The sequence below is a fragment of the Scyliorhinus torazame genome, chromosome 12, assembly GCF_047496885.1.
Source record: "Scyliorhinus torazame isolate Kashiwa2021f chromosome 12, sScyTor2.1, whole genome shotgun sequence".
NCBI classification, from domain to species: Eukaryota; Metazoa; Chordata; class Chondrichthyes; order Carcharhiniformes; family Scyliorhinidae; genus Scyliorhinus; species Scyliorhinus torazame.
Window position 1 is genome coordinate 224,424,187 of NC_092718.1, and position 13,599 is coordinate 224,437,785.

At 51.9% G+C, this 13,599-nt stretch overlaps 1 protein-coding gene across 2 annotated transcripts in view; it reads right to left on the reverse strand.

The window, feature by feature from the left end:
- The window catches only part of serpinf2b (serpin peptidase inhibitor, clade F (alpha-2 antiplasmin, pigment epithelium derived factor), member 2b), a 136,692-nt gene that overhangs the window by 22,563 nt on the left and 100,530 nt on the right, over positions 1–13,599 (reverse strand). For both annotated transcript variants that reach the window (XM_072470011.1, XM_072470012.1), the window contains exon 7: positions 11,469–11,670. In XM_072470011.1, the coding sequence (XP_072326112.1) occupies positions 11,469–11,670 (202 nt within the window). The remainder of the gene's footprint in view (positions 1–11,468; positions 11,671–13,599) is intronic.

The following is a 13,599-nucleotide window of genomic DNA, read 5'->3' on the forward strand; positions in this document are numbered from 1 at the left end:
CACAAACTCACCCACACGCACTCACCCACACACTCCCCCACACACTCCCCCACACATTCACACCCTCACCCGCACACTCACCCGCACACTCACCCACACACAAACCCAGACACTCACCCACACACACACCCACACACACACCCACACACACACCCACCCACACACTCACACATACACACACCCACACACTCACCCACCCACAAACTCACACACACACACACTCACACTCACCCACACACACACTCACCCACACACTCACCCACACGCTAACCCACACACTTACCCACACACTCACCCACACACACACACACTCACACACTCACCCGCACTCACCCACACACTCACCCACACACACACACACACACTCACCCACACACTCACCCACACACACCCACACACATACTCACCCACACACCCACACACACACTCACACACACACTCACACACATACTCACCCACACACACACACACACACACTCACACACACACTCACACTCACCCACACACACCCCCCACACACACACACTCACACACACACTCACACTCATCCACACTCACCCACACATTCACCCACACACTCACCCACACACACACACTCACCCGCACTCATCCGCACTCACCCACACACTGACCCACACACACACACTCACACTCATCCACACTCACCCACACACTCACCCCCACACACACCCACACACACGCCCACTCACCCCCACACACAAACCCACACACTCCCTCACACACTCCCCCACACATTCACACCCTCACCCACACACTCACCCACACACTCACCCACACACAAACCCACACACTCCCCCACACACTCCCCCACACACTCCCCCACACATTCACACCCTCACCCACACACTCACCCACACACACACCCACACTCTCACCCACACACTCAACCACACACTCACCCCCACACACACCCACACACTCACCCACACACTCCCCCACACATTCACACCCTCACCCACACTCTCACCCACACACTCAACCACACACTCACCCCCACACACACCCGCACACTCACCCGCACACTCACCCACACATTCAAACTCACACATACCCTCACCCACACCCTCACCCAATCCCACACCCACACCCACACACTCACCCTCACCCGCACACTCACCCACAACACTCACCCACAACACTCACCCACAACACTCACCCACACACTCACCTACACACTCGTCCACACACACACAGACCCACACACACCCACACACGTATGCTCATGCACACACTCACCCACACACTCACCCACACACTCACCCACACGCTCACAAACAAGCTCACAAACACGCTCATACTCCCTCACACTCACCCACACAGTCACACTCACACTCACTCTCACTCGCGCTCACCCCCGCGCTCACTCTCGCGCTCACTCTCGCGCTCACTCTCGCGCTCACTCTCGCGCTCACTCTCGCGCTCACTCTCGCGCTCACACTCGCGCTCATTCTCGCACTCACTCTCGCACTCACTCTCGCATTCATTCTCGCGCTCACACTTGCGCTCATTCTCGCACTCACTCACACTCACTCTCGCACTCACTCTCACACTCACTCTCTCTCTCACTCTCTCACACTCAATCTCACACTCACTCTCACACACAGAGTGACACTCACAGACACACACACTCACACACAGAGTGACACTCACAGACACACACCCACACACAGTGTGACACTCACAGACACACACACACAGAGTGACACTCACAGACACACACTCACACACAGAGTGACACTCAGACACACACACACAGAGTGACACTCACAGACACACACACTCACACACAGAGTGACACTTAGACACACACACACAGAGTGACACTCACAGACACACACTCACACACAGAGTGACACTCACAGACACACACACACACACAGAGTGACACTCACAGACACACACCCACACACAGAGTGACACTCACAGACACACACACTCACACACAGAGTGACACTCACAGACACACACACTCACACAGAGTGACACTCACAGACACACACACACTCACACACAGAGTGACACTCACAGACACACACACTCACACACAGAGTGACACTCACAGACACACACCCACACACAGTGTGACACTCACAGACACACACACACAGAGTGACACTCACAGACACACACTCACACACAGAGTGACACTCAGACACACACACACAGAGTGACACTCACAGACACACACTCACACACAGAGTGACACTCAGACACACACACACAGAGTGACACTCACAGACACACACTCACACACAGAGTGACACTCACAGACACACACACACTCACACACAGAGTGACACTCACAGACACACACACTCACACACAGAGTGACACTCACAGACACACACCCACACACAGTGTGACACTCACAGACACACACACACAGAGTGACACTCACAGACACACACTCACACACAGAGTGACACTCAGACACACACACACAGAGTGACACTCACAGACACACACACACACACAGTGTGACACTCACAGACACACACACACAGAGTGACACTCACAGACACACACTCACACACAGAGTGACACTCAGACACACACACTCACATACACACACAGAGTGACACTCACAGACACACACACTCACACACAGAGTGACACTCACAGACACACACCCACACACAATGTGACACTCACAGCCACACACACACAGAGCGACACTCACAGACACACACCCACACACAGAGTGACACTCACAGACACACACATTCACACACAAAGTGACACAGACACACACCCACACACAGTGACACTCAGACACACACACTCACACACACACACACAGAGTGACACTCACAGACACACACCCACACACAGAGTGACACTCACAGACACACACACACTCACACACAGAGTGACACTCACAGACACACACACACTCACACACAGAGTGACACTCACAGACACACACACACCCACACACAGAGTGACACTCACAGACACACACACTCACACACAGAGTGACACTCACAGACACACACACTCACACACAGAGTGACACTAACAGACACACACACACTCACACACAGAGTGACACTCAGACACACACACACAGTGACACTCACAGACACACACACACCCACACACAGAGTGACACACAGACACACACTCACACACAGAGTGACACTCACTGACACACACCCACACACAGAGTGACACTCACAGACACACACACACTCACACACAGAGTGACACTCAGACACACACACTCACACACAGAGTGACACTCACAGACACACACACACTCACCCGCACTCATCAGCACTCACCCACACACTGACCCACACACACACACACACTCACCCACATACTCACCCACACACACACTCACACTCATCCACACTCACCCACACACTCACCCCCACACACACCCACACACTCACCCACACACTCACCCACACACACACACTCACACTCATCCACACTCACCCACACACTCACCCACAAACTCACCCACATGCATTCACCCACACACTCACCCACACACTCACCCACACACTCACCCACACACTCACCCACACACACCCACACACTCACCCACACACTCACCCACACACACACACCCACACACATACTCACCCACACACACACACACACACTCACACTCATCCACACTCACCCACACACTCACCCACACACTCACCGGCACTCACCCACACACTGACCCACACACACCCACACACACACCCACACACACACTCACACACACACTCACACACATACTCACCCACACACACACACACACACTCACACACACACTCACACTCACCCACACACACCCCCCCACACACACACACACTCACACACACACTCACACTCATCCACACTCACCCACACATTCACCCACACACTCACCCATACACACACACTCACCCGCACTCATCCGCACTCACCCACACACTGACCCACACACACACACTCACACTCATCCACACTCACCCACACACTCACCCCCACACACACCCACACACACACCCACACACTCACCCACACACTCACCCCCACACACAAACCCACACACTCCCTCACACACTCCCCCACACATTCACACCCTCACTCACACACTCACCCACACACTCACCCACACACAAACCCACACACTCCCCCACACACTCCCCCACACACTCCCCCACACATTCACACCCTCACCCACACACTCACCCACACACACACCCACACTCTCACCCACACACTCAACCACACACTCACCCCCACACACACCCACACACTCACCCACACACTCCCCCACACATTCACACCCTCATCCACACTCTCACCCACACACTCAACCACACACTCACCCCCACACACACCCGCACACTCACCCGCACACTCACCCACACATTCAAACTCACACACACCCTCACCCACACCCTCACCCAATCCCACACCCACACACACTCACCCTCACCCGCACACTCACCCACAACACTCACCCACAACACTCACCCACAACACTCACCCACACACTCACCTACACACTCGTCCACACACACACAGACCCACACACACCCACACACGTATGCTCACGCACACACTCACCCACACACTCACCCACACACTCACCCACACGCTCACAAACAAGCTCACAAACACGCTCATACTCCCTCTCACACACCCACACAGTCACACTCACACTCACTCTCACTCGCGCTCATCCCCGCGCTCACTCCCGTGCTCACTCTCGCACTCACTCTCGCGCTCACTCTCGCGCTCACTCTCGCACTCACTCTCGCGCTCACTCTCGCGCTCACACTCGCGCTCATTCTCGCACTCACTCTCGCACTCACTCTCGCACTCACTCTCGCGCTCACACTTGCGCTCATTCTCGCACTCAGTCTCACACTCACTCTCGCACTCACTCTCACACTCACTCTCTCTCTCACTCTCTCACACTCAATCTCACACTCACTCTCACACACAGAGTGACACTCACAGACACACACACTCACACACAGAGTGACACTCACAGACACACACCCACACACAGTGTGACACTCACAGACACACACACTCAGAGTGACACTCACAGACACACACTCACACACAGAGTGACACTCAGACACACACACACACAGAGTGACACTCACAGACACACACTCACACACAGAGTGACATTCAGACACACACACACAGAGTGACACTCACAGACACACATTCACACAGAGTGACACTCACAGACACACACTCACACACAGAGTGACACTCAGACACACACACACAGAGTGACACTCACAGACACACACATTCACACACAAAGTGACACTCACAGACACACACCCACACACAGAGTGATAGTCACAGACACACACACTCACACACAGAGTGACACTCACAGACACACACACACACACACACCCACACACAGAGTGACACTCACAGACACACACATTCACACACAAAGTGACACTCACAGACACACACCCACACACAGAGTGATAGTCACAGACACACACACACTCACACAGAGTGACACTCACAGACACACACACACTCACACACAGAGTGACACTCACAGACACACACTCACACACAGAGTGACACTCACTGACACACACCCACACACAGAGTGACACTCACAGACACACACACATCTACACACAGAGTGACACTCACAGACACACACACACACACACACCCACACACAGAGTGACACTCACAGACACACACATTCACACACAAAGTGACACTCACAGACACACACCCACACACAGAGTGATAGTCACAGACACACACACACTCACACAGAGTGACACTCACAGACACACACACACTCACACACAGAGTGACACTCACAGACACACACTCACACAGAGTGACACTCACAGACACACAGGGCACGCTCTACGCTTGGCAGGGCGTCACGGTGGAATGTGGCCGGTAAATGTTGGGAGTCTCTGCTCCCGGATCTACCCGGCTTACTACACCTCATGAGACCTAACGCAATCTCGTGGGACGTTGCGATGTGAATCCCGCCCATTGTGGGCAGGATCATGTTGTGGCAAATCTGCAGATTGAAGCGAGGCAGTTAGTCTCATTTTAAAATGCAGACCCCGAGGGGTTGGGGTCTAACCCCTTCGCCGGGGAGATCTCGGGCGAGCGCCGTTCAACGTTCTCCACAAACAGGGACCAGACAGAGCGGCACTCGTAGGGGTTTCCCGGGGGATTGGAGACCCCTAAGTGCATGCCCTTTGGGCGGGGTGCCACCCGGGCACTGCTCGTGCTACCGAGACACCCTGGCAGGGCCACCTGGGTGCCAGCCTGGAACTGCCACGGTGCCTAGGTGGCACTGTTGCCAGGGGGTGCTGGCAGTTTATGCGAGGCTGTGATCAGGCTGGGGAGGGGGGTGCACTGCGTGGGTATGGGGGGGGAGATGCCGGGACCCCCTTACAGTACGTTGGCAATTCGGGGGGGGTCCGAGGGTCGGGTCGGGAGCTCGATAGATCGGAACGGCAGTTAAAATGGTGTCTTATCTCTCGCCACACTGATGTGTTCCTCAATGCAGAAAACGGGCTGAGTGCAGCCTCGGGCACACACTCCCCACCGAGGCCCCGGTCTAACTCGATGCCCGTTAGATAGTGGGGTGTCTCGCTGCTGTGAGCACCGGGAAACACGGAGTCAAATGCACTCACTATGGGGCTTTGTTCCTATTTGGTTCGACCCATACTGACTCTCACACACTGACACCCGCTCACACACTCACATACACACTGACACAGAGAACATAGAACATAGAACGATACAGCGCAGTACAGGCCCTTCGGCCCACGATGTTGCACCGAAACAAAAGCCATCTAACCTACACTATGCCATTATCATCCATATGTTTATCCAATAAACTTTTAAATGTCCTCAATGTTGGCGAGTTCACTACTGTTGCAGGTAGGGCATTCCACGGCCTCACTACTCTTTGCGTAAAGAACCTACCTCTGACCTCTGTCCTATATCTATTACCCCTCAGTTTAAAGTTATGTCCCCTCGTGCCAGCCATTTCCATCCGCGGGAGAAGGCTCTCACTGTCCACCCTATCTAACCCCCTGATCATTTTGTATGCCTTTATTAAGTCTCCTCTTAACCTTCTTCTCCAACGAAAACAACCTCAAGTCCATCAGCCTTTCCTCATAAGATTTTCCCTCCATACCAGGCAACATCCTGGTAAATCTCCTCTGCACCCGCTCCAAAGCCTCCACGTCCTTCCTATAATGCGGTGACCAGAACTGTACGCAATACTCCAAATGCGGACATACCAGAGTTTTGTACAGCTGCAACATGACCTCCTGACTCCGGAACTCAATCCCTCTACCAATAAAGGCCAACACTCCATAGGCCTTCTTCACAACCCGATCAACCTGGGTGGCAACTTTCAGGGATCTATGTACATGGACACCTAGATCCCTCTGCTCATCCACACTTCCAAGAACTTTACCATTAGCCAAATATTCCGCATTCCTGTTATTCCTTCCAAAGTGAATCACCTCACACTTCTCTACATTAAACTCCATTTGCCACCTCTCAGCCCAGCTCTGCAGCTTATCTATATCCCTCTGTAACCTGCTACATCCTTCCACACTGTCGACAACACCACCAACTTTAGTGTCGTCTGCAAATTTACCCACCCACCCTTCTGCGCCTTCCTCTAGGTCATTGATAAAAATGACAAACAGTAACGGCCCCAGAACAGATCCTTGTGGTACGCCACTTGTAACTGAACTCCATTCTGAACATTTCCCATCAACCACCACCCTCGGTCTTCTTTCAGCTAGCCAATTTCTGATCCACATCTCTAAATCACCCTCAATCCCCAGCCTCCATATTTTCTGCAATAGCCTACCGTGGGGAACCTTATCAAACGCTTTACTGAAATCCATATACACCACATCAACTGCTCTACCCTCGTCTACCTGTTCAGTCACCTTCTCAAAGAACTCGATAAGGTTCGTGAGGCATGACCTACCCTTCACAAAGCCATGCTGACTATCCCTGATCATATTATTTCTATCTAGATGATTATAAATCTTGTCTCTTATAATCCCCTCCAAGACTTTACCCACAACAGACGTGAGGCTCACCGGTCTATAGTTGCCGGGGTTGTCTCTACTCCCCTTTTTGAACAAAGGGACCACATTTGCTATCCTCCAGTCCTCTGGCACTATTCCTGTAGCCAATGATGACATAAAAATCAAAGCCAAAGGCCCAGCAATCTCTTCCCTGGCTTCCCAGAGAATCCTAGGATAAATCCCATCAGGCCCCGGGGACTTATCTATTTTCAGCCTGTCCAGAATTGCCAACACCTCTTCCCTACGTACCTCAATGCCATCTATTCTAATAGCCTGGGTCTCAGCATTCTCCTCCACAACATTATCTTTTTCCTGAGTGAATACTGACGAAAAATATTCATTTAGTATCTCGCCTATCTCTTCAGACTCCACACACAACTTCCCATCCCTGTCCTTGACTGGTCCTACTCTTACCCTAGTCATTCGCTTATTCCTGACATACCTGTAGAAAGCTTTTGGGTTTTCCTTGATCCTTCCTACCAAATACTTCTCATGTCCCCTCCTTGCTCGTCTTAGCTCTCTCTTTAGATCCTTCCTCGCTACCTTGTAACTATCCATCGCCCCAACTGAAACTTCACACTTCATCTTCACATAGGCCTCCTTCTTCCTCTTAACAAGAGATTCCACTTCTTTGGTAAACCACGGTTCCCTCGCTCTACGCCTTCCTCCCTGCCTGACCGGTACGTACTTATCAAGAACATGCAGTAGCTGATCCTTGAACAAGCTCCACTTATCCAGTGTGCCCAACACTTGCAGCCTACTTCTCCAACCTATCCCCCCCAAGTCACGTCTAATGGCATCATAATTGCCCTTCCCCCAGCTATAACTCTTGCCCTGCGGTGTATTCTTATCCCTTTCCATCACTAACGTAAACGTCACCAAATTGTGGTCACTGTCCCCAAAGTGCTCTCCTACCTCCAAAGCCAACACCTGGCCAGGTTCATTACCCAAAACCAAATCCAACGTGGCCTCGCCTCTTGTTGGCCTGTCAACATATTGTGTCAGGAAACCCTCCTGCACACACTGTACAAAAAATGACCCATCTAATGTACTCGAACTATATCTTTTCCAGTCAATATTTGGAAAGTTAAAGTCTCCCATAATAACTACCCTGTTTCGCTCTTATCCAGGATCATCCTCGCCATCCTTTCCTCTTCATCCCTCGAACTATTTGGAGGCCTATAGAAAACTCCCAACAGGGTGACCTCTCTTTTCCTGTTTCTAACCTCAGCCCATACTACCTCGGAAGATGAGTCCCCATCTAGCATCCTCTGCGCCACCGTAATACTGCTCTTGACTAGCAGCGCCACACCTCCCCCTCTTTTGCCTCCTTCTCTGAGCTTACTAAAACACCTAAACCCCAGAACCTGCAACATCCATTCCTGTCCCTGCTCTATCCATGTCTCCGAAATGGCCACAACATCGAAGTCCCAGGTACCAACCTATGCTGCCAGTTCCCCTACCTTGTTTCGTATACTCCTGGCATTGAAGTAGACACACTTCAAACCACCTACCTGAACGCTGGCCCCCTCCTGCGAAGTCAAATCTGTGCTCCTGACCTCTATACTCTCATTCTCCCTTACCCTAAAACTACAATCCAGTTTCCCATGCCCCTGCTGCATTAGTTTAAACCCCCCCCAAAGAGCACTAACAAATCTCCCCCCCAGGATATTTGTGCCCCTCAGGTTCAGATGTAGACCATCCTGTCTGTAGAGGTCCCACCTTCCCCAGAAAGAGCCCCAGTTATCCAGAAATCTGAATCCCTCCCGCCTGCACCATTCCTGTAGCCACGTGTTTAATTGCTCTCTCTCCCTATTCCTCATTTCATTATCACGTGGCACGGGCAACAACCCAGAGATAACAACTCTGTTTGTTCTAGTTCTGAGCTTCCATCCTAGCTCCCTGAAAGCCTGCCTGACATCCTTGTCCCCTTTCCTACCTATCTCCTCCCCCTTAAGGACCCGGAAAACACGATCCGAGACATCACGTACCCTTGCACCTGGGAGGCAACATACCAAACGTGAGTCTCTCACGCTCCCACAAAATCTCCTATCTGTGCCCCTGACTATCGAGTCCCCAATTACTAATGCTCTGCTCCTCTCCCCCTTCCCTTCTGAGCAACAGGGACAGACTCCGTGCCAGAGGCCCGTACCCCATGTCTTACCCCTGGTAAGTCCCCCCCCCCCCACAAGTATCCAAAGCGGTATACTTGTTTCTCAGGGGAACAACCGCAGGGGATCCCTGCACTGACTGCTTCTTCCCAGTCCCTCTTACAGTTACCCATCTATCTCCAATCTTTGGTGTAACTAATTCCCTGAAGCTGCTATCTATGACCCCCTCTGCCTCCCGAATGATCCGAAGTTCTTCCAACTCCAGCTCCAGTTCCCTAACTCGGTCTTGGAGGAGCTGGAGATGGCAGCACTTCCTGCAGGTAAAATCAGCAGGGACACTAACTGCATCCCTCACCTCAAACATCCTGCAGGAGGAACATTGCACTCCCTTCCCTGCCATTCCTCTAACTTTCTACCAAGATCTGGCTAACTACTAAATTTTTAAAAAATGAAATAATAATAATACAATATGGTACTTACCTCACACCAATGGGTCTTATTATTAGGTTAGAGGAGGAGGGCGGGTGGGAGACACTACACGTGTAGTGTCTCGGGTTTCCTCTCCACCAGAATTTATTGGTGAGGGGAAGGAAAAATGGAGCTGTGGAGGAAAAATATATACTGACATACTGGCAAGATGATGCAGGAGGAGAGATAGAGGAGGGCCTCTGGGCGGACGCGTTGAGTAGAGTCAACGCATCCACAACATGCGCCAGGCTCAGCCTGATACAGTTCAAGGTCGTTCACCGGGCTCACATGACAGTGGCCTGGATGAGCAGATTCTTTGGGATACCAGACAGGTGTGCAAGGTGTGGGGGAGGACCAGCGAACCATGTCCACATGTTCAGGGCATGTCCGAAACTTAGGGGATTCTGGCAGGGGATTGCGGGGGTCATGTCCAAGGTGTTAGTTTAGATTAGTGTGTAGGAAAGGTGGGATCTGTAAGGGAGGAAGATGGCCGTTGCACGATGGTTATATTTGTTTGTACACTGTTTCTCTGTTATTGTTACAAAATCACAAATACTTAAATAAAATGTTTTGTAAAAAAAAATATATACTGACACACTCACACTCTCACACCCACTGTCTCTGTCACACACACACACAGTCTGACACTCACACACACACTCTTAAAGTTTTTGAGTCACAGCCACACTTTAGGTTTTGAAATTGGTGGAAGTGAGGATTCTTCTCAAGGTGAATTTTGAGTGGATTAGCGATTGGCTCACAGCATTAGAGATGTATTTGAGTTGGTGAGGCATACCGAGGCTCTTCAACGCTTGGCTTAGTTCAACGTCAAAATCTATGTTGAGTTTTGGCACCTTGACCAGCATTGGGCGAGCCTTGAAAAAGTGGGCCAGTAGCTGGCTGATATTTAACTTCGACACAATGTGGTCCAGTTTCCCTGTCACCGTGGGCTTCACAACAATGAAACTCATGTTTTGTTTGAAGGATAATCTGGCAACCTAGGGAAATAAATAGCAATCATCTGGATTAGAGACAACACACATCAGACTCCGATTCCTTTATCACCAACTCCACCGCACAGCATTTCATTTTCTTCGAAAGGGTACATTTATATTGGAGTTATCCTGTAACAGTAGCTGCTGGCAGACATAGAATTACATCAAATCACAGAAGCATGTCCACAGATGTGCAGGTTAGGTGGGGTTACAGGGATAGGGCAGGGGAGTGAGCATAGGTGGGGTGCTCTTTCAGAGGGTCGGTGCAGACTCGATGGGCCGAATGGCCTCTTCTGTCACTGGAGGTTGGAGCTGTGAGGAATGGAGGATTTTAGGATTATAAATGTACTGGGCAGTTTAAAGGTTAAAATCCTGGGGTTAGAGTGTGTTTGACTGCAGTGGTCCTGGTTTTAAAAAGGAATATCTGGGGCGTCATTCTCCGACCCCCCGCTGGGTCGGAGAATGGCCGTTGGCCGCCGTGAATCCCGCCCCCGCCCCCGCCGAAGTCTCCGCTCCCAGAGATTGGGCGGGGGCGGGAATCCGGCCGCGCCGGTTGGCGGGACCCCCCGCTGGATTCTCCGGCCCGGATGGGCCGAAGTCCCACCCAGGAATTGCCTGTCCCGCCGACGTAAATCAAACCTGGTATTTACCGGCGGGACCAGGCTGCGTGGGCGGGCTCCGGGGTCCTGGGGGGGGGGGGCGCGGGGCGATCTGACCTTGGGGGGTGCCCCCACGGTGGCCTGGCCCGCGATCGGGGCCCACCGATCCGCGGGCGGGCCTGTGCCGTGGGGGCACTCTTTCCCTTCCGCCTCCGCCACGGTCTCCACCATGGCGGAGGCGGAAGTGACTCTCCCCACTGCGCATGCGCGGGAAACTGACAGCGGCCGCTGACGCTCCCGCGCATGCGCTGGGAAACTGACAGCGGCCGCTGACGCTCCCGCGCATGCGCCGCATTTCCGCGCCAGCTGGCGGGGCAACAAACGCCATTTCCGCCAGCTGGCGGGGCGGAAATCCCTCCGGCGTCGGCCTAGCCCCTCAATGTTGGGGCTAGGCCACCAAAGATGCGGAGACTTCCGCACCTTTTTGCCGGCGCGATGCCCGTCTGATTGGCGCCGGCTTTGGCGCCAGTCGGCGGACATCCCGCCGTTGGGGGAGAATTTCGCCCATGGTTTTGCAGGTTCCAGGAGCCTTTAGCAGCCAGAAGGTGAAATTGACAGAGGAATGTGTTTTTCAGTCTGGGCTAATGCACTGTGGTTTGACTGGGGACAGTCCCTGGGGAGATAATGTGCTCTCAGTCCCTGGAAAGTGAATTTGTATTTCAGCTTGGGGAGGTGATGTCAGTGCTGGGTGGAGCTGAGAGAGAGAGACGTTTTTGGAAAAGCTTTTGGGCGAAGAGTTGAAATGTGAAATGAAAATCGCTTATTGTCACAAGTAGGCTTCAAATGAAGTTACTGTGAAAAGCCCCTAGTCGCCACATTCCGCCGCCTGTTCGGGGAGGCTGGTACGGGAAATGTGATCTGGCAATTCTTGTTTTCTTTAGACCACCAATAAAGATAGCTTTCTCTCCCAGTTGGATAGTTTAAAAAATAATAATAATATTTAAAAGCAGAGCAGTCTTCGCTGAAGGCAAGGAAGAGACTGAAACAACCCAGTTGAGGTAGCTATTTGAAGACATTCAGAGTCTGAAGTGGTTCTAACCAGAGCCAGAATCTTTTTCTGTACCACAAGTATCACTCTATGTGCTGCTAATTTTATGATGGATTAAGAGTGTATATTTCTTTTCTTGTTGTTTAATGGGGAATTGAGTAGTAGTGTTAAATGATAATTGTAAGCTGTTCTTTTTGGTGTGAAGTTAAAAGTTTAATATTGTATTTATAATAAAGCTTTGTTTTAGAAATACCAAACCCTATTTCTTCATGTAGTCACTCCTGG